The sequence below is a fragment of the Caretta caretta genome, chromosome 8, assembly GCF_965140235.1.
Source record: "Caretta caretta isolate rCarCar2 chromosome 8, rCarCar1.hap1, whole genome shotgun sequence".
Lineage (NCBI taxonomy): Eukaryota > Metazoa > Chordata > Testudines > Cheloniidae > Caretta > Caretta caretta.
The window spans coordinates 75084988-75108054 of NC_134213.1; the positions used below are offsets into that span (position 1 = coordinate 75084988).

General features: G+C 38.7%; 2 protein-coding genes across 2 annotated transcripts in view; one reads left to right on the forward strand and one right to left on the reverse strand.

Moving 5' to 3' along the window:
* Positions 1-373: 373 nt before the first annotated feature.
* DR1 (down-regulator of transcription 1) lies at positions 374-18436 on the reverse strand. Its single transcript, XM_048862214.2, has 3 exons — positions 17657-18436; positions 8981-9144; positions 374-2556 (listed from the first exon to the last, which is right to left on the reverse strand). The coding sequence occupies exons 1-3, from the start codon at positions 17874-17876 to the stop codon at positions 2410-2412; spliced, it is 531 nt and encodes a 176-aa protein (XP_048718171.1). The 5' UTR covers positions 17877-18436; the 3' UTR covers positions 374-2409.
* LOC125641790 (uncharacterized) overlaps positions 18009-23067 on the forward strand; it is a 44459-nt gene continuing 39400 nt past the window's right edge. The window contains exons 1-3 of the mRNA XM_075131986.1: positions 18009-18018; positions 18172-18795; positions 19890-20134. Of these exons, the coding sequence (XP_074988087.1) occupies positions 18009-18018; positions 18172-18795; positions 19890-19990 (735 nt within the window). The 3' untranslated portion in view covers positions 19991-20134. The remainder of the gene's footprint in view (positions 18019-18171; positions 18796-19889; positions 20135-23067) is intronic.

Below are 23067 nucleotides of genomic sequence, written 5' to 3' on the forward strand. Positions count from 1 at the left end.
CATAACATTCTAAAAGATGTAATAAGTAATGTGTATTTGAACCTAGAGGTTTTGACTGTCCCTTTAGCACTGAAAAGCTGGAAATGCAGTTTTTTAAACAAGTGAACCTGTTCACTTTACAAAAATGCAAATAGGGAGAATATACTTCCTGGAAGGAGAGTCAACATGACAAAACAGAGATATTGTTTGTAAGTATATAATTAGCCCAACTGAGCAGGAATATATCATACAGCAGATTTTGGGTAGCATTATCTTTGTCACAAAAATTACTCACCAGTCAAAATGGCAGCAGTGCTTAAATAACCTTAAATTTCTTATAACATTGCAAATGCAGTGAAGAAAAGTGGCTACTCAACATCAAATATAAAAACCATTTATAAAAACACATCAGAATTTTATTGCTTGAAGAATACAGCATATGAAAAAAGCACAAGAACTTCCAAAGAAAAGGTCACAAGGAACCAAACATACTATCCCATACATACCAGATGCAGTAAAATGTTAACCTGAATTCTGCATCAGAAAAAACAAGTGTGAAATACCTAATTTTGTTTACTTAAAAGAAAAAGACTAATTTAAAATATAAAGTGTAAGGTGTTACAGTACAAATTAGAAAAGCCAACACTGCACATTAACATTGTTTCACTAGACTAGATTTACTACCTTTGGTACTGAAGTCTTTACAGAAAACCACTTCCTTAGTCAAATCTTGTCCAACATATTTCATGAAAGTTTTTCGACTTAACATTCAACAAACTAATCTTTACTTTTTGAACCATCACTGCAAGGATGCATTTAGAAAATGTGCAAGTTAATTCAATATGTAACCTAATTTCTCTAAAATTTAAATCAAAAGCCACTGGGCAATCCTTGGAGATCTGAATATATGCCAACTGTACTTGTTCAGATCTCTACTTAAAATGGGCACACTGTTTTCTGTTTATTTCGCTATGTGAACAGGCTGCTGCACGCAAAGCTTTTAGTCCAAAAATTTTTTCCAGAGAAACTTGTCAAGAGCATACTAAAAGAAAAGACAGTGCATTCTTACACAGCTATCTGATCTGATCATCTGCACTAGTATGCAAGTGGCTTTTCCATTCTGCTGGAAACAAGAGTACCAGAACATTGGCCAACATTTCTTCATTCAACATTAAAATTCTATAACGGACACAACTATGGTCTATTTCAACACAAAGAACAGCTGCCCATCCATTTATATAAACAGAATTTTCAAATTGTCAAAAAGACTCCTTTTTCTTTCCTTATCCTGATTTTCTTTCCTGATTACTCGTGGGGCATACTTTAACTAAACTTGTACAGAATCATTTGCACCTACTAACCTGTTTGAATGAAGAAAATGTTATTGTTTCACAAGGTAGCTGAGGAATCCATTGGTAACCTAGTCTGGAAAATGTTAACATTATGCTGACAACAATAACTAACAAATCAGGGTTAAATAAAAATCCCTCTTTACTGAAAGCATGTTCATTAACTTCAATTTTTGCTTTTGTAGGCTTGAACATTTAATAATTCCCAGTTAAGTCAATGGAACTAATACAATTGCATTTCACCAAGTTCCAGCTTTACATGTGAACAATATGAACATATCTGGACTATGCAAGTAATACCATCAACAACAGTTAACATTAAATTGGAGTGAAATAATAAGAATTATTAGTTCTCTACACTGGTCAGTCTTTGAAATGAAATATTCATTGATTCAGGACTCTTCATAGATATAATAAAATCATGGGTTTATTTTTGCACCCCATACAAAAAAAATGACCGAATTTCTACAACTCCTATTAAACATACCTTTTCCTATCTTAGTGAAAATGTATCTTTTCAAATTTGTAACAAATGTGGTATTTGAGCACATATAATATTTACTGCCATATATATATATCCTCATTTTTAAAAGGACAAAGAATTCAGACTTTACTATGCTGACCTCTTTGCTTTTTTCCATTATGCAGATTAAGTGTTTACTGAACCACTCCCACCCAAAAAAAAAAAACCAATTAAAAATTCTTTATGTAAGATTTTATAGTTTAGTTAAAAGGGAAGAGAAATGCAAATGTGGATTTAGAGCTTCTGTATAAATCTCACTATTTTATAAACTTGTTGTTTATTTTAACACTGTTTATTGATCAAATAAATGACGCACTGCTATCTAAAATTTCCATATACACCATTAAAAATCCAAAGTTGATATGATATTGAACCTTAAATCTTTAAGAGTTCAAAAAAAGACAGTTTTTACATGTACAGCACACAACAGCAGACATCCCTAGAATACCAATGGCCAGTCCAAGATGCATACAAAATTACAGGTAAGCATTCATATCACTGTTTTCATTGTGCAGGAAAGATATTTCTCAGTGGGAATAGAATCTCAGCTGGTGAATTTCAGATATCATCTTCATCATCTTCATCCTGAGAGGATCCTGCCTGATTGGATGCACTGGCTGATGCAGCAGCAAGCTGTGCTTGTTGGGCCGCTTGTTGCATCTGTAGCCACTCCTGCTGGGCCAGTTCTGCTTGCTGCTGTCTAGCCTGAAAACAGACAAAATTGTTAACAAAACCCAATTTCCAATAACCTTTTAAGGAATTAGTATAGCACACTGGCAAAGATTACATTAATGGTCTAGCAGAAACTGCAGGTGCAAAGTACAAGATTTATACCTAAAAATAATCACTGTACATAAAGGGTGTTCAAAATATTGCAATGCTTTGTATTGATATTAACATTTAGTTATTCTTTCCCTCTCATCCACACTCTAAACGCCTTACTATTAATACAGTACCTTTTTTTCTTCATGTTGGCATAACCTATTTTGATGGTATGCAGTTCAACCATCATCTGGAACATTTATGCTCAGAAAACCAAAGAGGTTGGGGTAAATAAAAACGTACTTGAAAAAAAGTCAATTTTGGGGGTTGCACAGGGTCATAGAGGCACCGCTTTCAAATGAAAAATTAACCAGGAACGTTGCAGAGTGGCTAGAAGTGCAACAAGTACAATTAGCATTAACAAGTCCCTCCACCACTTACTGATCAGGAAGTCCAGGCCTTACTTTAAGCAAGAATTAAATTAATTAAATTAAATAGAAAAATGGAGGGTAAGTAAAGTGAAACATGTGCAATGTGTTATAGTTTGAAAGTGTCAGAACTAGAGTAGTGATGTAACAATATTCTTATTTAATAAGGGCCTAACCTTTGCAGCTGAACCTAAATTCAGCCCTATCATCCTCCACCTCCCAACACCATTTTTGCTTCTTTCCCCATCTCCAAAAAATTGCTTGTTTTTGTTACATAAATATCAGGAATGTTAAGTCTGCTTTTGTTACATGAATTTTCAAGATTTTCAGCAGTTTATTGTGAGTTCATCTTCCTCAATTCAAGGAGAGAAGATGTTTGACATTTGATAGGAAGCCTTTGTTAAGTGATTGTTAGGTACTGAAGTTGAGAGTATAAAAAGTGCAAACAAACTAAAAAGAGTTTGATTAGAAGTCCCTTCTCCTCTCAACTGTCAGCTTTCATTTGCTTGTGATGTCATATTTTTTCTAGTACTTTAGTCACTATAGTCGCCTCCAGGATAGTTAAAACTAGGGATGGGCATTTGCCCAGACCAAAAATAATTGGTCAACTGACCAGTCAAACATTGGCCAAATATTTTAAAGCACTAATTTATTAGAATAGTAATAACAGTAAGAAAACAAAGTAAGCCTTTATGGTCTCCAATCAGCCTAACCTTAGATAGACACTTATGCCTAATTACAACAACGACAAAAGTTCTTAACTGAGCTATTTTAACTCAGAAAAATGTGGAACACAAATAAATGGAAGTTCTAAAAACTGAAAGAATGGTATAATGGTGCAATCAAAAAGGTAGGCCATTGCCTAAATCAGGGTATTCTTGAAGAAATATTTGAGACTATTTGACAGTGGTCATATAGGTGATTACTTGAACAGCTTGTTAAGTCCATTTAAAACCTGAATTTGCACTGTAAAAAAAACACCCAGCAGAAAAAAAAAAACAAAAAACCTTTGAAACAAAAATATCAGGTTTTCTTTATATATAAAGCAAAAGAGAACAAAAGCTTGTTTCCCCCCTCTATATAGGACACCTTTAAAGTTAAGTGCACATTTCTATTAAAATCCCCTTTTCATTTTGAATTTTCCATAACTGGCCTATCAGGAAAAAATTTTCTGAACCTACTATCTACCTAAGGATGATATTTTGGAACATTTCATCAAGGACAATTCAGTCAGTCAATAAGAGTACAAAAAGATACTGTCCCTATTCCAAGAGTTGTGGCAACTCTTTGGAAAGCTCTAGCACAAATGTGCTGGATTAAAAAAAAGTTGACATCTGCAAAGGAAATAGCCCTCACTGAAAAGAGGCTTTAAATGTTTCAGTTAAAAGTATTCATATGCAGTCACTAGGGTTTGAAATAGAATCAAAATTTGTTCAGTGTCAATACTTGGTACACTTTTAGCCATTTTAACCAAAGTTCTAAACAAATGAAAGCAACACGTGAACACATTAGTAGTGGACATGCATGTCTAAGATACACATTCAATGTGTCAGTGCTCCATAAGAGTCAGTGGCTCTACAGTAGTTTCTCTCAACCTTTCAGATACCAGGGACCAGCTTGCTATCTTCCTAAACTGTGTTAGGGCGATCTCAGGGACGAGAAACACTGCTCCAAGGGACTGTGCACCTTCTGCTGGACAGATAATTCTGGAAATATTAGGTGCCACCAGATTATATAACCACTTCTTCACATCTTTTTTCTTTTGAAAATACTAGGAAACTCCCTAAGGTTGCATGGCTAAGAACTCAGAGTCAGAACTTAAGGTGTCCTCAATCTTAAATCTGCCTCCTCATGCCATAATGCAGTATGCCAGTCTTTAATTGCACAATCAAGTCACTTCTCAAATACTACAACATAGAATTTTTCCTACAAACTTCAGCCTAATGTTCACAACAAATTAGGATGCCTCTTGATTTGGATTTATTCATTCATTAAGGAAGTTATCTTTGTAAATGACGGAAAACTAGGGCCCTGATCTTACCAACACTTATACGCATACCTAATTTCTCAGGTGTGTAGATGAATATTTTAAGAAGTGTGATTGTCATTTAAGCAGCCAGTATTCCTTCTGCATATAACCACTGGTAAATTCTGGATCATCTATAGGATTAATCACATGCAAGAGTTATGCACATGTATAAGTATTTGCAGGACTGGAGTGCAAGTACAGCACTTGTTCCAACAATACATCCACAAACTACTTTCATAAATTGTGGAATAAAATAAAAATGCACTGTTTTAGAATCTGATCAGAGATTTTTGTACAATATCAAATGAGGACCATTTTAAGTTTCATTTACTGATCGAATACACAGACTAGTGCAACTTGCATGTACTAACAATTTTATAATGCATTTTTTATTAAACTCTAATAATTAAAAAATTAAATGCATACCTTCAGAGGACAGTGTCTACTAGATTAAACAATTTTAAAGTAGGTAAAAACAAATCAGGTCTAAGTTGATAATACCTCTTTAAATGAAATGTCAATTGTTTTAATTCCCCATTGTTTATAATACTCTATAATATCCCTATCCCACCCCTCCTCTGCTGCTTTTGACCTGTGTAGAGTGCAGCTTTTATTTAAGTTATCCACATTAAACTTCATTGCATTAAGCTTAAAAGAACATAAAAACTTAAACTAACCAGTTTGTTATAAAACCAAACACTGCTTCTGCAGCAGCCACATTGGCTTTTTTAATCTTAGCATGAAGGGGAAAAAAGTATCTATGCGTTAATTTGTCACAGGACTACACCATTACATGTTTCAGAGTAACAGCCGTGTTAGTCTGTATTCGCAAAAAGAAAAGGAGTACTTGTGGCACCTTAGAGACTAACCAATTTATCTGAGCATGAGCTTTCGTGAGCTACAGCTCACTTCATCGGATGCATACCGTGGAAACTGCAGAAGATATTATATACACACAGAGATCATGAAACAATACCTGCTCCTACCCCACTGTCCTGCTGGTAATAGCTTATCTAAAGTGATCATCAAGTTGGGCCATTTCCAGCACAAATCCAGGTTCTCTCACCCTCCACCCCCCTACACACAAACTCACTCTCCTGCTGGTAATAGTGGGGTGGGAGGAGGTATTGTTTCATGATCTCTGTGTGTATATAATATCTGCTGCAGTTTCCACGGCATGCATCCGATGAAGTGAGCTGTAGCTCATGAAAGCTCATGCTCAAATAAATTGGTTAGTCTCTAAGGTGCCACAAGTACTCCTTTTCTTTTTACCATTACATGTGTTAGCCATGTGATAAATTTCCAAACCTGGTGAAAACCTCAACTGTCTCATCATCATCATCTATTTAGCTATAATGTACTTGGCACTTTACAACATACAAAAATAAAGTTTATCTGGGTTTTGGCATTACATGAGTTTCAGTAAGGTCAGCGAGGAGGAGGTTGCAACTAAGATGTAAGATCACCAGGAACCTGAATAAGCATTTTCACCATGGGAACAGAAAGAAAGGAAAGAGACATGCTAGAGATTTAGCATTCTTGTGACAAAAACTATTAGAGAGATGGAAATTACCCTTTTCCCCCCATGAAGTGATGGAACCAAAACCAAGACAGATATTTAAACTGAAATGATTAAGACACAAAATGAGTTACACCTAGCAAGGGTCATAAAAGGCAATAAAAAGGTTCTACAAATACACAGGGAGAAAGAGATGAAGGAAGATGTAGGTTCTCACTTAGTGGGGAAGGACAGCTAATAACAGATGACATCCCCATTTTGCTTCAGTCTTGGCTAAAATATTAAATTGTGACTCGATAATTAATATTAACCACAATGGGAAAGGAACAAGCTAGAACAAGGAAAGAAAGGGTTAAAATATTTCGATAAGTTAGATGTGTTTAAATCAGCAGGGGCCAATGAAACTCACCTGTGGATACCTAAAAACTAGCTGAAAATCTCAACCATTAGCAATTATTTGTGAGAACTCATGGAAGATGGTGAGGTCCCAAAGGACTGGAGAAGGAAAAACATAGTTCCTATCTTTAAAATGAGGAACAAAGAGGACATGGGGAATTATAAACCGGTCAGCCTAACTTTGAGACTTGAGGGATACTGGAACAAATTATTAAATGAGAATTTGCAAGTATGTAGAGGATAAGGTTATAAGTAAAACTGAACATAAATTTGTCATGAACAAATCACGACAAATCAACCTAATTTCCTTCTTTTATGGGATTACTGGCCTAATGGATGGGTGGAAGCCGTAGATGTGACACATCTTGATTTTAGTAAGGCTTTTGACACAGTCCACCTTACATTCTTATAAGCAAATTAGCAAAACGTGAGCTAAATGTAATTACTATAAGGTGTGTGAACAACTGGTTGAAAGACCCTACTCAAAGAGTAATTGTCAACCATTTGCTATCAGACTGGGGGGACATTTCTAGTGGGGTCTCACAGAGGTTTGTCCTGGGTCTTGTACTATTCAACATTTTCACCAATGACTTGGATAATGGACTGAAGAGTATGTTTATAAAATGTGTAGAGGACACTAAACTGGGAGGGGTTGCTAGCACTTTGGAGGACAGGATTAGAATACAGAACAACCTTGACAAATTGAAGAATTGGTCTGAAATCAACAAGATAAAATTCAATAAAGATAAGTGGAAAGTACTACACCTAGGAAAGAAAAAAGCAAATGCACAACTACAAAATGGGAAATAACTGGCTAGGTGGTAGCACTCCTGAAAAGGATTGGGGGTTATAATGGATCACAAATTAAACATGAGTCAACAACATGATGCAGCTGCAAAAAAAGGTATGTTAACACAGTGTCATATGCAAAAGACAGAAGGTAACTGTCCTGCTTTACTTAACAGTAGGGAGGCCTCAGCTGGGGTACTCTGTCCAGTTCTCGGTGCCATGCTTTAGGAAAGAAATGGATAAATTGGAGAGAGTGTAGAGTAGAGCAACAAAACGATAGCAGGTTTAAGACCTACGAGGAAAGGTCAAAAAAAATTGGGCATGTTTAGTCTTGAGAAAAGATGACTCAGAGGGGACCTCATAACGGTCCTCAAATATGTTATGGGCTATTTTAAAAGTTGTTCTAAAGACTGGACAAGAAGTAACGGACTAATCTGCAGCAAAAGATATTTAGGTTAGATATTAAGAAAAACTTTCTAGTTATAAGAGTAGTTAAGCTCTGGAATAGGTTTCTAAGAGAGGTTGTGGAATCCTTGTCATTGGTGGTTTCTAAGGACAGGTTAGATAAAAACATGTCTGAGATGGCCTATGTATACATGACCCTGCCGCAGCACAGGGCGATAGGATTAGATGACCTCTCAAAATCTCTTCCAGCACTACATTTCTATGATTATAGTTTAAAGAAAGTGATCATTTTCTAATATATTAGTTGGCATTTCCCTTCATATATACAGTTGGACTAAAGACAACCTCGTAGTACACGTAAAGGAATACAAAAAGTAGTTGAAAATAACTTTAAAACTCAAACATTTGTAAAAGTTTCTGTAAAATAGGAATACATGATTGAGTGGCACGGCTTTGATATCACCAGTGGTAAAGTAATACATTCATTTAAAACTCAGACTAATAAAACTTACACATTTCTATACAATCTCTCTGGCATGTCAGATCACAGAATTAACAAAGAAAAGTCAGCATCTTATTTATCCATTTGCATTTCTTGCCCTGACTTCGCAAGGTCAGATTCAGTAAAATCTTTCATTGCCATGCAATCCATAAAACAGGGGATTCTTCTGGACTTATGCATGTTTCTATGGCACTAAATCAGGGAGTGTCTAGTTCATTCAACCTCACTGATAGATTTTTGCAATTAACAGGAAAAAAATCCACATTAGATTTCTTAGTCAGAAACATTGCCTCACTCACTTTTGCAAATAACTCCTGTTGCTGCCTTAGAAGTTCTTCTTCAGGAATGCCAAGATTTTCCAAACGAGAACTGGCCTTTCTTCTTTTTAGTGCTACTGTTTTGCACTCTTGTAAGACTTCTTTTACCTCACTGATATAGGAGCCAAAACCCAAGCTTTCTAGTGCTGGAAAAAAGAAAACATGATCAATTAGCATAACTAAAATTTGTAGTCACATCAAAACAATTTCCTGTAATAAGACACCAAGTTGTTCTGTCCTATAGATTGCTTATTTAAAGTGACCCACAACAGTTTTTTTTAAAAATGTGCATCTTTTTACTCTTGTAGTATATAAAGGCCTAAACGAGAGATTTTCAAACCGAGGAGCACAGAGGAACATTCGGGGGGCGAGTGGTGTCCCCAGGAGGCTGGGGCTTGGGGAGGGAGCACCACCTCCACCCCCCTGACTCACTTCAACAGACCATCCAGCCTGTGGGTCAGTGTCAATATCCACTGATGCTCTGCTGATTTCTGCTCCTGGCAGCTTCCAAGCCCAGTGCTGGCTACGTCCCCAGAGACTGTCACATGTGCCTTCCCACACCCTGAAAACCTGAGGGGCAGGTGTTGTGTCTATATTTGTATGCGTTGGGGCAGCACAACCAATACTTTTAACTCAAGAGGGGTGGGGGTGGGGGGGCACCTCAGCTCCAAAAGGTTGAACACCACTGGCCTAAGTCATATTCCCCTACTCCCTTCCTGCACCAAAAGTGCACTATCTTCAAAACTTGAGACTATCAAGTGTGCTCTTCTTGGTTTTGCTGGTACTTTTAAATTTCTTAGCTGTATTTCATAAAGGTGAGGGAACTAGTCAGAGAAAAACAGCAAGACAAGGAGACAGTTTAATTTCTTAGTTATACATTTAAAATAATTTCATATAAACCAGACCAATGAATGGAACCAGTGCCATATTTCCCATATTTGCTTAAGAACAGATATATAGTAACATGTACCATACACACCACACATGCCCAAAGTCCCCTCCTTCCACTATTTAAGCATAATGGACCAACCAGAAAAGCACATTTTCTTAATGGGCTGAAGTCAGCACTGATATGCAACAACTTGGCCATTTCAGGAGAGAAAGGATTGCTAATTTAAGTCCCTACCCGCAATGTAAATAATAGTGTGTTGCATACCTAGTTGCAATTCAGTAACTGTCCTCCAACCCTCCCTAAAATGCTAAGACACTATTCCAATTTGTAACATAGCTGGGACCTAATCATGGTATTAATAATCTCCACAAAAGATACAACAGGGTTGGACAGAGAGCATTAGGGAAGAACTGTTGTAACCAAGTTCCTAAAAGTTGTTTTACTGTAGATAAGATCCAACTCTTGTTTATACTGAGCTTTGAACCATGCTTTAAAGTAGTTTGAACTACTGGAAAAAAGGGGTTCTGGATACACTGGTTTCAAACATTATTCAGGTAGCCACTGAAAATAGGACGAAAGCTACAGAAATACTTTGAAAAACTTGCCTCTGTACTACAGAGAGCATCTGCGTTTAGATTGCCAAATTGGTCAGCAGCCATGGGCTTAAGGACTCTTCAATGCTATCAGATGCCCAAACAGCAGCAGTAACAACCATCTGTTACTAGCCAGTAAATTACACCCCATCTTAACAGACAGAGACCTGTCCACAGTGATTGATTCATCAGTGACCTCTATGCTGGATTATTGCACCTCATATCTAAGAATGAAGTCAAACCCAGAAAAAGCTCCGTGTGGTACAAAATGCATCTGCTTAACAGAGGCCCTCCCAGTTATCACCCCCACCCGAGCATTCTAGTCTCAGACTCTATTCTGGATCCTAGTCTGTCTTGGTACTCAAAGCCCTCATTGGGACTAGTCTAAGGGCATGTCTACACTTACCTCCGGAGCGATCGATCCAGCGGGGGTCGATTTATCACATCTAGTGAAGACGCAATAAACTGACTATCGAGCACTCTCCTGTCGACTCCGTTACTCCACTGAAGCTAGACACACAGGCGGAGTCGACGGGGGAGCGTCAGCAGTTGACCTACCGCAGTGAAGACACCACAGTAAGTAGATCTGATTACGTCAACTTCAGCTGCATTATTCACGTAGCTGAAGTTGCATAACTTAAGATCGATCCCCCCACCCAGTGTAGACTAGGCGATACCTGAGAGATTGCCTCTCAGCTCCATGAGCATCTACAACAGCAACATTCCCCTGAACAAAGAAACAGACGACAAATGAAGAGCGAGCTTGGGAGTGAGAGAGATAGACCGGCTGCTGGTAAAGATCTTAGATTTGATGAGAAGGATGACTATGGACCTCTCCACTTTCAAAAGTCAGTGTAAAACTAATTTCTTCAACTTACTGAGCGAAAGCTTAGTTCTTCACACACGAAAAAGGTCTCAAATTAATTAAACTAGGAAGACAGATTATCTGTTTTTAAATATACTTTGGAAGCACTACAAAACTAATGTGATGGTAGCCACATAAGTACCTGGATAAATAGCCCCTGGCTCAAATTTGATTTATAAAAAAATAATAAGAGGAAGAGGTTTGGTCCTTTCTTCACCAGCCAAAAAGTGTTTGAAAACTAATAATAATTATAATTAATAAAACAAGTACATTTCTTTATTAGTAAAATCTTTGATTATTAAAAATGAAAACTGTAAAAATAGAATTTCCTTGTCACAATTCATGTTCTAGTTATTTTGTACATTTTGCTAATCTTAGACAATGAAAATCTACAAAGACAGTCTTCCTTTTGTTTATTGTCAGTTTCAGTTTTAAACTGGCAAATTTAGTTGACAGCATCTTTTATCTAAATTTAATTAAGTTTATATTCTGTTTTCAAAATTAGTTTTAAAGCCTATTGTAGATAAGGCCAACTGACATACCAGTATTACTTTATCACTGACAAATATTTTCTGATTAAGTTAATGGCACAACCTTCAACAGCTTTGTTATTACTATTTGCACACGTACATATCAACGTTCTGATCTATTTGGTTTACTTTAAATGCTACAGGTTTAACATCCACCAGAAGTCTTAGTTTAAAAGCCAAGCAAACAGGTTTGATATTCTATTTCTAACAAATAAAATGTTTCCATAAATCACTAGATTTAAAAATCTGAATGCATTAATTTTAGTTTATTACTTATCCTTAGTATTTGTATTGCACTAACACCTACAGACTGAGGTCCAATTGTAATTAGGCACTGTACAAACAGTGAGAGACAGTCAGGGTACATCTACACAGCTTTGGAGAAAGCCCAGGTTGACAGACTTGGGTTAAAGGGGCTCACACTAATGCTCTAAAAACACCTGCTACAGCACTTTGAAGTTGCAGCTCAGGCTGGAGCTCAGGCTCTGAAGCCCATTACCTAGGTTTTGAATTTGCCAAAGAAACCTTGGTTCCCATCATGAAAAACTATGCAACCAAGACAGGACAGGTAACATGCATGAGTTTTTGATTTTGTGATGCCAGTTTTGGTCTGAATATGCAATGTGTGACTTCATGTTTCTCTTAGTAGTATGTTCCAGATCTGGTTAACATACCGAGACCTGGAGGAAGCTTTAGACCCAGTTTTGGCATGACTGACTAATACAAATTACGGTCAGACATCATAAATACCTCACCATAGGGAGAATGCCTGCTATTCTTAAACAAGTATAAAGGTCAGTATCTTCAAAAAGCCATGTCTGTAGGCTAGAGTTTTTGTCAATTAAAGCCCATTCTCACACTTTGCTTTCTTTTAAGGGACTATGATTCAGAAGGCTGTGGTTTTGACGTTTCAAGTGCACTTGAACAACAGTGGTAGCCTATGTAGACTCCAGTCTGACTTAAGAATTATCTACTGGTTTTAGAGTGGTGTCTAATGGCCATTTGGGGTCAGCTTTTAAGTGACCAAAACTTGTTGTTTCAGTGACTAAGGCTACTGGTGTGTCCAGATCTGCCCTCCAGTCATATACAGAAAATAGCAGTCAATCTGCAGTGATCATAGACAATTTAGACCGCGTCCCCTTCAAAGATTTATCAGGTGACTCATTTTATTGAATTATACAAAAAAAGCCTCGTAGAGAGCTCATTTCTGAACAGGTAGGGTATCAGTAAACTGAAAACTAACTCTCGCCCCTGTGGCCTTTAAGTTTGGCCTCTGCTCCACAGGTACAATTGAATTGCTCTGTCAACTAGAGGGGTAAGAGATGTCTCAGAATCAACCCTGGAATCTTGCTGTTGATTAGAGATAGTGTATGTAAAAGGTTCACTCTTAGTCGCTTCTGTTCCTACACGTTGAAAGAACTCTTTCAGAAGAGTGAGTTTGAGAGTCTTGGCATCCATTTTGAACAGCTGGGATCTGAGGCAACTTTAGTTCAGGAGCCTTATTCTTTATGGTGGTTTTTATTTTACAGTTGTATTATGTAATGGGTAGAATATGTGATAATGCAAGCTGCCTTGTGCATAGTGGCCTGGCTGAAAGTTTGTATTTTTAAAATATTAAATATTTTGTATTTTAACCAATGTACAGAATGTTCCAGTCTTAAGTATTTTATTAAATCTAAAGAAATACAATAAGGAATACATTATCATGGGTAGGCTTGCATTTTACATACTACCTATGCAATGCATTATTTAGAATAAGAAATACAATGATGAAATCTTCCAAATAAGTGTTTTTTCTAGGATAGGTAGAGACTTGAATACTTTTGAACGTACCCTGTTATTCAGCAAAACAACAGAATTTTACCACAGCATATTGAAATTAAGAGAGATTATACTGTCAATATTGAGTACAATAGTGTGTAAAGCAAATAGCACATCTGCCACTGACTTCAGGGGGCTCTGAGCAACTACAGGGATCAGCCCACATAGCTCCAGTTGCACAGCGGTTCTCAAACTTCCTTGCACCTTGACCCCCTTCTCAAAACAAAAACTACTACATGACTCCAGCGGCTGGGGGACTAAAGCCGGAGTCCACCTGAGCTCCACGCGGGGGGCCCAAAGCCCAAGGGCTTCAGCCCCAGGCAGGGGGCCTGTAACCTGAGCCCCACTTCCCAGGGCCGAAGGCCTTGGGCTTTGGCTTCAGCCACGCGTGGTGGGGCTCAGGCTTCAGCCCCAGGCGCCAGCAAGTCTAAGCCAGCCCTGGTGGCCCCATTAAAATGGGGTCGTGACCCAATTTGGGGTCCCAACCCACAGTTTGAGAACCGCTGCAGTTGCAGGATCTTACTTTAAAAACTAAAATCAGAACTTCCATTAATTGAAGGAAACAGATTAAATTTGCTTGGGCAAGAAATCATACCAAAATCTAGTAGTGTTCCATTAAACTTCAGAAAGGAGACTTCAAAAAGAGAAGGAAACTAATTAAAAAGACATTAAAATTGAAAGTAAATATATCAGAATCCTTAGACTCAATGGAGGCCACTTAAAACATACCATAACAAAGTCACAGACATCTAAACAGAAAGGACCTAAACAAAAAAACAGTTCAATTACAACTAACATCTGAACCAAATAGAAAAGGAGTACTTGTGGGCACTCCTTAGCGACTAACCAATTTATTTGAGCATAAGCTTTCATGAGCTACAGCTCACTTCATCGGATGCATCACGAAAGCTTATGCTCATGAAAGCTTATGCTCAAATAAACTGGTTAGTCTCTAAGGTGCCCCAAGTACTCCTTTTCTTTTTGCGAATACAGACTAACACGTTTGTTACTCTTGAACCAAATAGGTATCTTTTGAGAAAATGCCAATCTAACTCCAGCGAAGCCAACAGAAAGAAAGTATGAACTATGGCAGGGAAAATTAGTAGGGTATAAGGGATTTTGAAGAGCAAATAGTCAAAGTCATAAAAAAAGCTACAAGGAATTATTTAAATATATATGAACCAGAAAGGTTACAGAAGAAATGGTGATCTTCTAAAATAGCATATAGCAATTTGGATTTAAAAAAAAAAAACACACACACACACAAAAATAGAGAAGCTAAATTATTTCTTTTTTTCCAATTTTTCCCCACAAAGAATGTTGGTGATACCTACCCTAGACCTACTCTTTTCAGGTATTCAACTGACATACTGATGTGTCAAAAAAGGTAGTGCAGGAACAAGAGCCATATAGTATGGACCATGATATCTGAAAGAATGAATGAAGTGGCTGAGCTGCCAATAAAGAGATACAATCTCTCATTAAGATTAGCTGCTATACTGGTGCTCTGGAGAGTAGCAAATTTTGAACAAGTAGGGGTGATCCTGGGAATAATCAACCAGTAAGCCTCATTTATGTACCAAGTAAACTGGTTTAAGTGATTATAAAAATCTAGATGACTATGACAGAAAGAGCAAACTGCAGCTTACTTACTAAAAATTTGAGCATATCAATGAAATATTTCCTTTAGTATGTTGATAAAATAGTAGGCAAAGAAGAACTTACTGAAATGTATTTGAACTTTCAGGAAGCTTTTGACAAAAAGTCAGTCATTGTAGACAACTTAAAGATAGTAGTCAAAAAAGCAAAATAAGTTTTACAATACAGAATGGGATAGAAATATTTAAATTATATGTACCACATACATCTTAAATAATTTTCTTTAAAATAGTAATATTAACCCTCATGCTTCAAGGAATCACCTGACAGGTTAGGAAGGAATTAGTACCATATGTATTTCTGAAGGATAATGAGGATAGCAATGAAGGTAGATGCAGAATATAAAATTTTATGACTATAACATCCTCCCTATCACATTTGACCATATAAATGGGTAAACATCAACATTCATTTAACAAAATTTCAAGAAGAGCTTTATATCAAAAGTTAGAACTTTGAACACACTAGCAATTATAACTTGACAAAATATTTGTTAGTAGACAACATGCTGCAGATACAGTATGTATGTGGTAATCATTTCACTTCAGCTTCCAACCACATACAAATTTTCTTAATCCGCATTATGAAAAATAATCCACTGGACGAATCAGGATAGTGTTAAGTGAAATCTGCATTTAGAATCATTTATCATAGGCAACCAGTCTTTCATCACTAAATTATTTCTTCCCACTAACACTGGGTTTCCAATATAACTTTGTTCTACTTTTCTTTTGAGATAATCTCTATTAACCTAAAAACTTGTACTGATACTTTTGGTGGCAACTTTATGTATTTAACCAGCACAAAATTTCATTCACAATGCAAGTCTGGGTTTTACTTTTTAAAGTCTGAGTTTGAGAGGATTTTTAAGAATCAATTTTACTGCAAGGTACCATTTTCTTAAAATGTTAACTATAACAAAAGTTGATATATGGTTCATATTTTCTTATATTGCTCTTTATTATAAGTCATCATAATCAAAGCTTGAAAAATTCACTTCTATATTGCAAACAGGAAACTTTTTCTGTTAAGTGGAGTTATCATACCCCATCATAGTCTGCAGAATCTAATTAATTGAGCATTTAGTACTTATAGTTTCAAAAACAACTTTCCATGTGAACTGATACAAACCAATACTGGATTGTTTTCCTGAGCCTGAAGTTCTACTGCTTATGCCACTATTCACTGACTTGCCAAGTAGCTGAGTAAAACCAAAACTCTGATCACTTTCACTACTACCTTAATTCACAACTTTGTGGGCAGCAATGAAACTGTCAAGAATTGTGGTAGCTTTCTCAAGTATCTGAGTAAAATTAACATGATTCTTGATGGGAGCAGCCCATGTGGCTTTCAAAAGCAGCTGTGGAAGTAACCCACAGTTACTAGTCATTAGTTTCATTTTGTTACTGCTTGAGAAAGCTATGAGCAGCAGTAGCAGGCACTGGTTCTATTCATAATGAACAAACTCAAAAAAATGCAGGCTGGAGAAGACTAGAACAGCAGATACTCACAAAAATCAGGAGGCTCCGAGATTCGAGAGAGAACAAAAGAAGAATCAGAAAACTTTTCCACCCTGCAGCCATAGAAGGTGGGAGCCAACTGCCAGAATAGGGTGCAACAGCATATTTTTAAGTGTACCCACTTATTACAGTAGAACTGATACAAAAGATGAAGCCACAAAGAAAGTCCAGGGACAGTATGGTAGGAATCCCAGTATCTTTCTTTTTACATCAGCTGGGGGATTGGTTAGGGATCATCGGGGCAAGAGCCTGGAACTCTCTTGTAAAGCCCACCTCCCATCCCCATCTGTTATACAGTGTCAGCCTCTGGTTTGCAAGTAATTAATATTTTATTTTATTTCTGTAACAAACAGGGAAGTAATCTGCACAACCACCCTGAGAGATAGTTCTCTTTTCTGAAGCACAGAAGTATAAGTGACTCACGCAAAGTCACACAGGAAAAGAACAAGGGGAGGAACTGAAAACTCCTGCCCCCTTCACCACAAAAGTAGCCTCCCTCTTGCAATGCAAGGCAACAAATAACCTTACTCATATTCTTTAAAATATTGACTTTTTCTGCCAGTACTTTTGGAGAAGTCAGTTGTAGGGTCCTAGACCTGAAGAAGAGCTCTGTATTGTTGGAAAGCTTACCTCTCTCACCACCACCAGCTGGTCAACTAAATAAAATTATCTCACCCATCCTGTTTCTCCATTATCCCGAGATCGACATGGCTACAACAGCACTGCATTAAACGAAATGGTCTGTCATCTACCAGATGACTGCCCCCGAGGAACTCACCTTGTATGACATGCTCTGGGGAGATGGTTTTCTTCTCAGACTTATTACAGATCTCATTGGCCTCCGAGGAGATGAGGTGGATGAATTCAGTGCAGCAGTTCACCACCAGCTCCCGGGCATCATTAGCCACCCGGACATTGGGGAGAGTTTCTTTGATCATTTTGTTAATAGCAGCTCTTGGGATGGTGAGGTCGTCGTCGTTTCCAGACGACGAAGCCATTATATTTCACACACACTCTCCGAGACTCTTTGAACTCAAATCTTCAGACCCAGAGCAAGACACGCAGAGCACCAGAGACCCGCTGCTCAGGGAGTCCCGAGGCGGTGTTGCCGGGGCAGGTCCAAGCAGGGGATGAGAGCAGGTGCCGTGAGTCTGCGGGCGGGAGGACGCTGGGTGCGGGGCGGGTGCTGAGGGGACCGCGCGCTGGGGGAGAAAGGGAGGGATCAGATTCACGCCCGAAGGCGGGAGAGCGCTAGCGGGGGCCGGCGCGGGGCCCGCTGCCAGCTCCCCTGAGCCGGTGCCAGCAGCTTGGGAGCAGCCGCGGGAGGCGCTGCCCGGAGTTCAGGGCTCCCTCGGCTACAGCCTCTGCCACATCCTTCACGCACCGCCGCCGGGTATTCGTGCCATGCCGGCCGCCGCCTTGTGAACGGGAGCCGCAGGAAGCCGTCCGAAAAGCCCGCGCACGGCTCGGCTCCGGCTCCGGCTCCGCACTCACCCAGCGGCGGCCGTTCCCTCGGAACCGAGGGCGGCCGGGAGAAGGAAACGAGCCAGCGAGGAGCACAGCCAACGACCAGCGCCACTTCCGCCGGAAGCCGTCCTCGGACACTTCCGCTTCCGGGACCCCATCCCCCGGAAAGAGCTCTGGCGCAAGCCCCGCGCCCACCCTGGGGCACACCGCTCCGCTCCGCGGTCCCCCCGCCCCTAGCCGGGCTCCGGAAGCTGAAGTGGGGCAGCACCGGGCGGACGGTGGCGGAGGAAAGGGGCAAGGCTGGACCCACGTGCTCAGTAGCCTCGTGGCGCTGCTGTGTGCGCCGCCCGGGGCAAGGCGGGGGCGGCGGCGGCGCCCACGCGTGCAGACGGCGCGATGCGCCCTGTGCGGCTGTGTTACCTCTGGGGTCTTTCTTCTCTAGCAGCAAAGGTGGGTTTTAATGTGGTGGACCAGACGTGCTGAAGGCCCCTGTGCACCAGGCGGGGTAGTTTAACACGCATGAGCAAGAACAACCGCTGCCTTGTCTGCATGCGGATTCTGTTCTGTTAGTTACTACTTCCATGTGAGCTAACACGTGCTAAAACCCATCTTTTTTCCTAGTGGGGGGCACACCTTTACTCCTTAACAGTGCCCCTAGCTCGGGCTCCAGCAGGCCCTACTTCACCGTCTGCAGTGCGTCCCCAATGGATGACAAGGCCTGATCATTTGTTTTCGTTGCATTGAGCGTTGTGACCTGACTAGGAGCCCAGTGTACACGGTCGATACCTTCAGAATAGTTTTGAGTACTTTATAGGCATCAACAAGACCTTGATTTTACCATAGTTTTTCAGGATTTACAAATTTCAAAATAAATCATCTTAAAAATAACCCATTTTGATATCTATACTAGTAGTTTCAAAGTTGTATTCTGATGTAGCACACAGACAGTAGCACACAGTATATCATGTCTAAGTTAGGGTTATTTGACTTAACTCACACTGCTGCACAATCTAAATTTAAGCCAGTGGTTTGATTGGAGTTCTGCTTTTAGTCCCACAGCTCCAACATTTATTTTTATTCCCAATGTGATACCATCAGCAATTCCATATTTTAGGTCTACTATTTCAGCAAACAGGAGAGAGTTTCTCAGCCTGTAATATCTGATGTATTGCTTATAAATAGTTAATCAGAAATGACTATTCTGCAATAACTCCCCAGCTAACAAGCCCTTAACTGTAGACCTTTTGGTGGTCATCAGCAGGTACTACAGTATACCTAGATTTCTAAATGCATTTCCGAGACATTTTGCAGTTGTCTTTATAAAGCTTTTCAGCCAGTGCTAGTACAGTTTGACCCATCTTTAAGACAATTTTTAGCCATCAAGTTGCAGAGTATTCTACGTTAGATAAATGATATGTCGACTTCAGAAAGCTGAATAAGATGGCAATTTCTGGATCTCTTTATGTTACATTTTATTGAGTAATCTAATAATAGGAGCATCTTGTGGACAAAGTGACACTTTTTTTCTCCCATATATTTCACAGATGTAGCAGCATGGTCACATAGAGGTAGGGAATCTATTCCAGATGTCTTACACCCTCCAAGAGGGGTTGGGAACCAGGAGTTGATGGAGGAAAGGAAATGAAGAAAAAACAGAGGAGTGACAAAAACATTAAAGGGGGAAAGAAACAAAAATGAAGACAGGGAAGAAAGAAATGAAGGGCAGAAGTAATAGTGGTCTTCAAGGTGAACGTTTGCCCCACTGGATGATGCTGAATGTAATAATTAGGTACAGAATAAATAAATTCAGTTATTAGATAAAGGCCACATTCCCCTCATGAGCACTATGCAAACTACCCATTGACATAGGTGGGAGAGCTGTGGATTTTGGGGGAGTACTTAGTCCTAAACGTATAGGCTGGGTAAAAACCATAATTAAAAATAAAATTCCGACCTCTCCCCAGAATGAATGTGATACATGTGTGTGCATACTAGAATCATTTAATGTTTTTTTCCCTATAATCTTGCCAAGTATCAGAAGTAATTGTGTGAAGATCAGTGCAACAATACTTAGCATAGAATATTTCAGCAATTTCTTGGAGCTGCTTTTTCTGGACCCGACAAGGAGAGAGGGAATTCTTGATTTAGTCCTAAGTGAAATACAGGATCTGGTTCAAGAGGTGAATATAGCTGAAATGTAATACAATTTAACACTGTTGTAGGGGAAAAAATACCAAAGAAAGTCACCACAGTAGCATTTAACTTCAAAAAGGGGAACTACACAAAAATGAGGAAGCTAGTTAATTGGAAATAAAAAAGAACAGGCACAAGGATGAAATGCCTGCAAACTGCATGGAGGCTATTTAAAAACACCATAATAGCATCTCAAACTAAATGCATACCTTAGCCCAAAAAATTCAACAATGGTCAAACAGCAGAGTAAAAGAAGCAGTTAGATTAAAAAATACAGTCTTTAAAAATTAGAAGCCCAATCTTTGTGAGGAAAATAGAAACTGGTAAGTCAAGTGTAAAACTATAATAGGGCAGGCCAAGAAAGACTTTGAAGAGCAACTAGTTAAGGACACAAAAACTAGCAAAAAATTGTTTTTTAAGGACATCAGAAGCAGGAAGCCTGCCAAACAGTCAGTGGTGGCACTGGATAATTGAGGTGCTAATGGAGCACTCAGGATGAGGTTTTTGCAGAGAAGCTAAATGAATTCTTTGCATCAGTCTTCACTGCAGAGGATATGGGGGAGAGCCACATCCGAGCCATTCTTTTTAGGGGACAAATCTGAGGAACTGTTCCAAATTGAAATTGATTAAACAAACAGTAATAAGGCACCAGGCCAGATGGTATTCACCCAAGAATTCAGAAGTAGCTCATATTAAGTTGTAGAACTACTAATTGTTATATATTAACCTACTGTTTAAATTTGCTTGTGTGTGAGAGGGTAGCTAGCATAATGCCTGTTTTTAAAAAAGGCTCCAGAGCTGCTCCTGGCAATTAGAGGGCAATTACAGCTTACTTCATTACCAGGCAAATTAATTTAAACTATAATAAAATTATTAGATATAGTTGGGGAAAAGTCAGTATGGCTTTTTTAAAGTGAAAGCATGCTTCAAACTATTAGAATAGTTGAATAGGTGTACCAAGCTATTAGAATTTTTTGAGTGAGTCAGCAGGCATGTGGATATAGTGTACTTGTCAAAAGCTTTCTGAAAGTCCAAGATTCCTCACTAAAGGATCTTAAGCAAACTAAGCAGTCACAGGATAAGACAGTAGGTCCTGTCATAAATCAGCAACCGTTATGTAAGCTAGGAAACGGTAGGAATAAATATTTTCACAATGGAGAGAGGTAAATAGCAGGGTCCCTCAAGTATCTGTACTGGGACCTGTGCTGTTCAACATACTCATAAATGATCTGGAAAAAAGGATGACTAGTAAGGTGTCAAAATTTGCAGATGATACAAAGTTACTCAAGAGAGATTAAAATTGGAAAAAGTGCAGGGAAGGGCAATGAGAATGATTAGGGGTGTGGAGCAGCTTCCATGAGGAGATTAAAACGACCTGCACTGCTCAGCTAAGAAAAGAGGCAACTAAGGGGTACTATGATAGAGGTCTATAAAATCATAAATGGTATGGAGAAAGTAAGTGTTATTTACCCCATCACCTAAAACAAGAACTAGGTGTCACCTCATGAAATTAATAGGCAGTAGGTTTAAAACAAACAAAAGGAAGTACTACTTCACACAACCTTGTGGTACTTGTTGCCATGGGATGTTGTGACTGTCAAAAGCATAACTGGCTTAAAAAAAAAAAAAAGATACGTTCATGGAGGACAGGTCCATCAACGGCTGTTAGCCAAGATAGTCAGGGATGCAACCCTACACCTCCAACTGCCAGAAGCTATGACTGGACGATAGAGGATGGATCAGTCAATAATCGCCCCATCTGGCACTGGCCACTGTCAGAGGTAAGATACGGGGCTATATGGACTATTGGTCTGACCTTGTATGGCCATTCTTATGTTCGGTTTTTGACTTTGTTTATATAGTTAAAGTTCTTCAAAAAAGCAGGACCTTATAAAAAGCAAGTGTTATAATAGCATTTCTTGATCTTAAATATGTAATTTGTATGTTTAAATTCTGTTATGATTAATTGATTCTGTTATGTGCAAACCAAATTTTTCATACCCATTTCAGTAAAGCAACATGAAATTTAAAGGAATACTATTGCATTCAGTTTAAACTTTGATTTAGCTTTAAAATTATTCTGTTTGATGACAAATATTCTTTGAATTCTAAATATTAAAAAAAAATGCTGTGTAGCTAAGATATTTTAAAAAATCCCACTATGTATAACCAAAGCATGTTATATAGCACAGTCAGCAAATCCTATTCCCAAGAACAGTGCCAACCTTATCAAAGCTACTGGTACATCTATGTACATACATACATACAAACACCCATGCTTCAGACACTCAAACATAGCTGTAAATGAAGTGGAGCTACAAGCCAACATTTTCAAACCTGAAAGCCTAAAGACATTTAGATGTCTAGTCAACTCCTATGAAATTTTCAAATGTGGGTGCCTAAAGCCAGTGTCTTAAATCCACCTTTTGACATTTAGATCAGTGGTGGGCAACCTGTGGCCCACAGGCCGCACGCAGCCCATCAGGGTAATCCACTGGCGGGCCACCAGACAGTTTGTTTACATTTGTA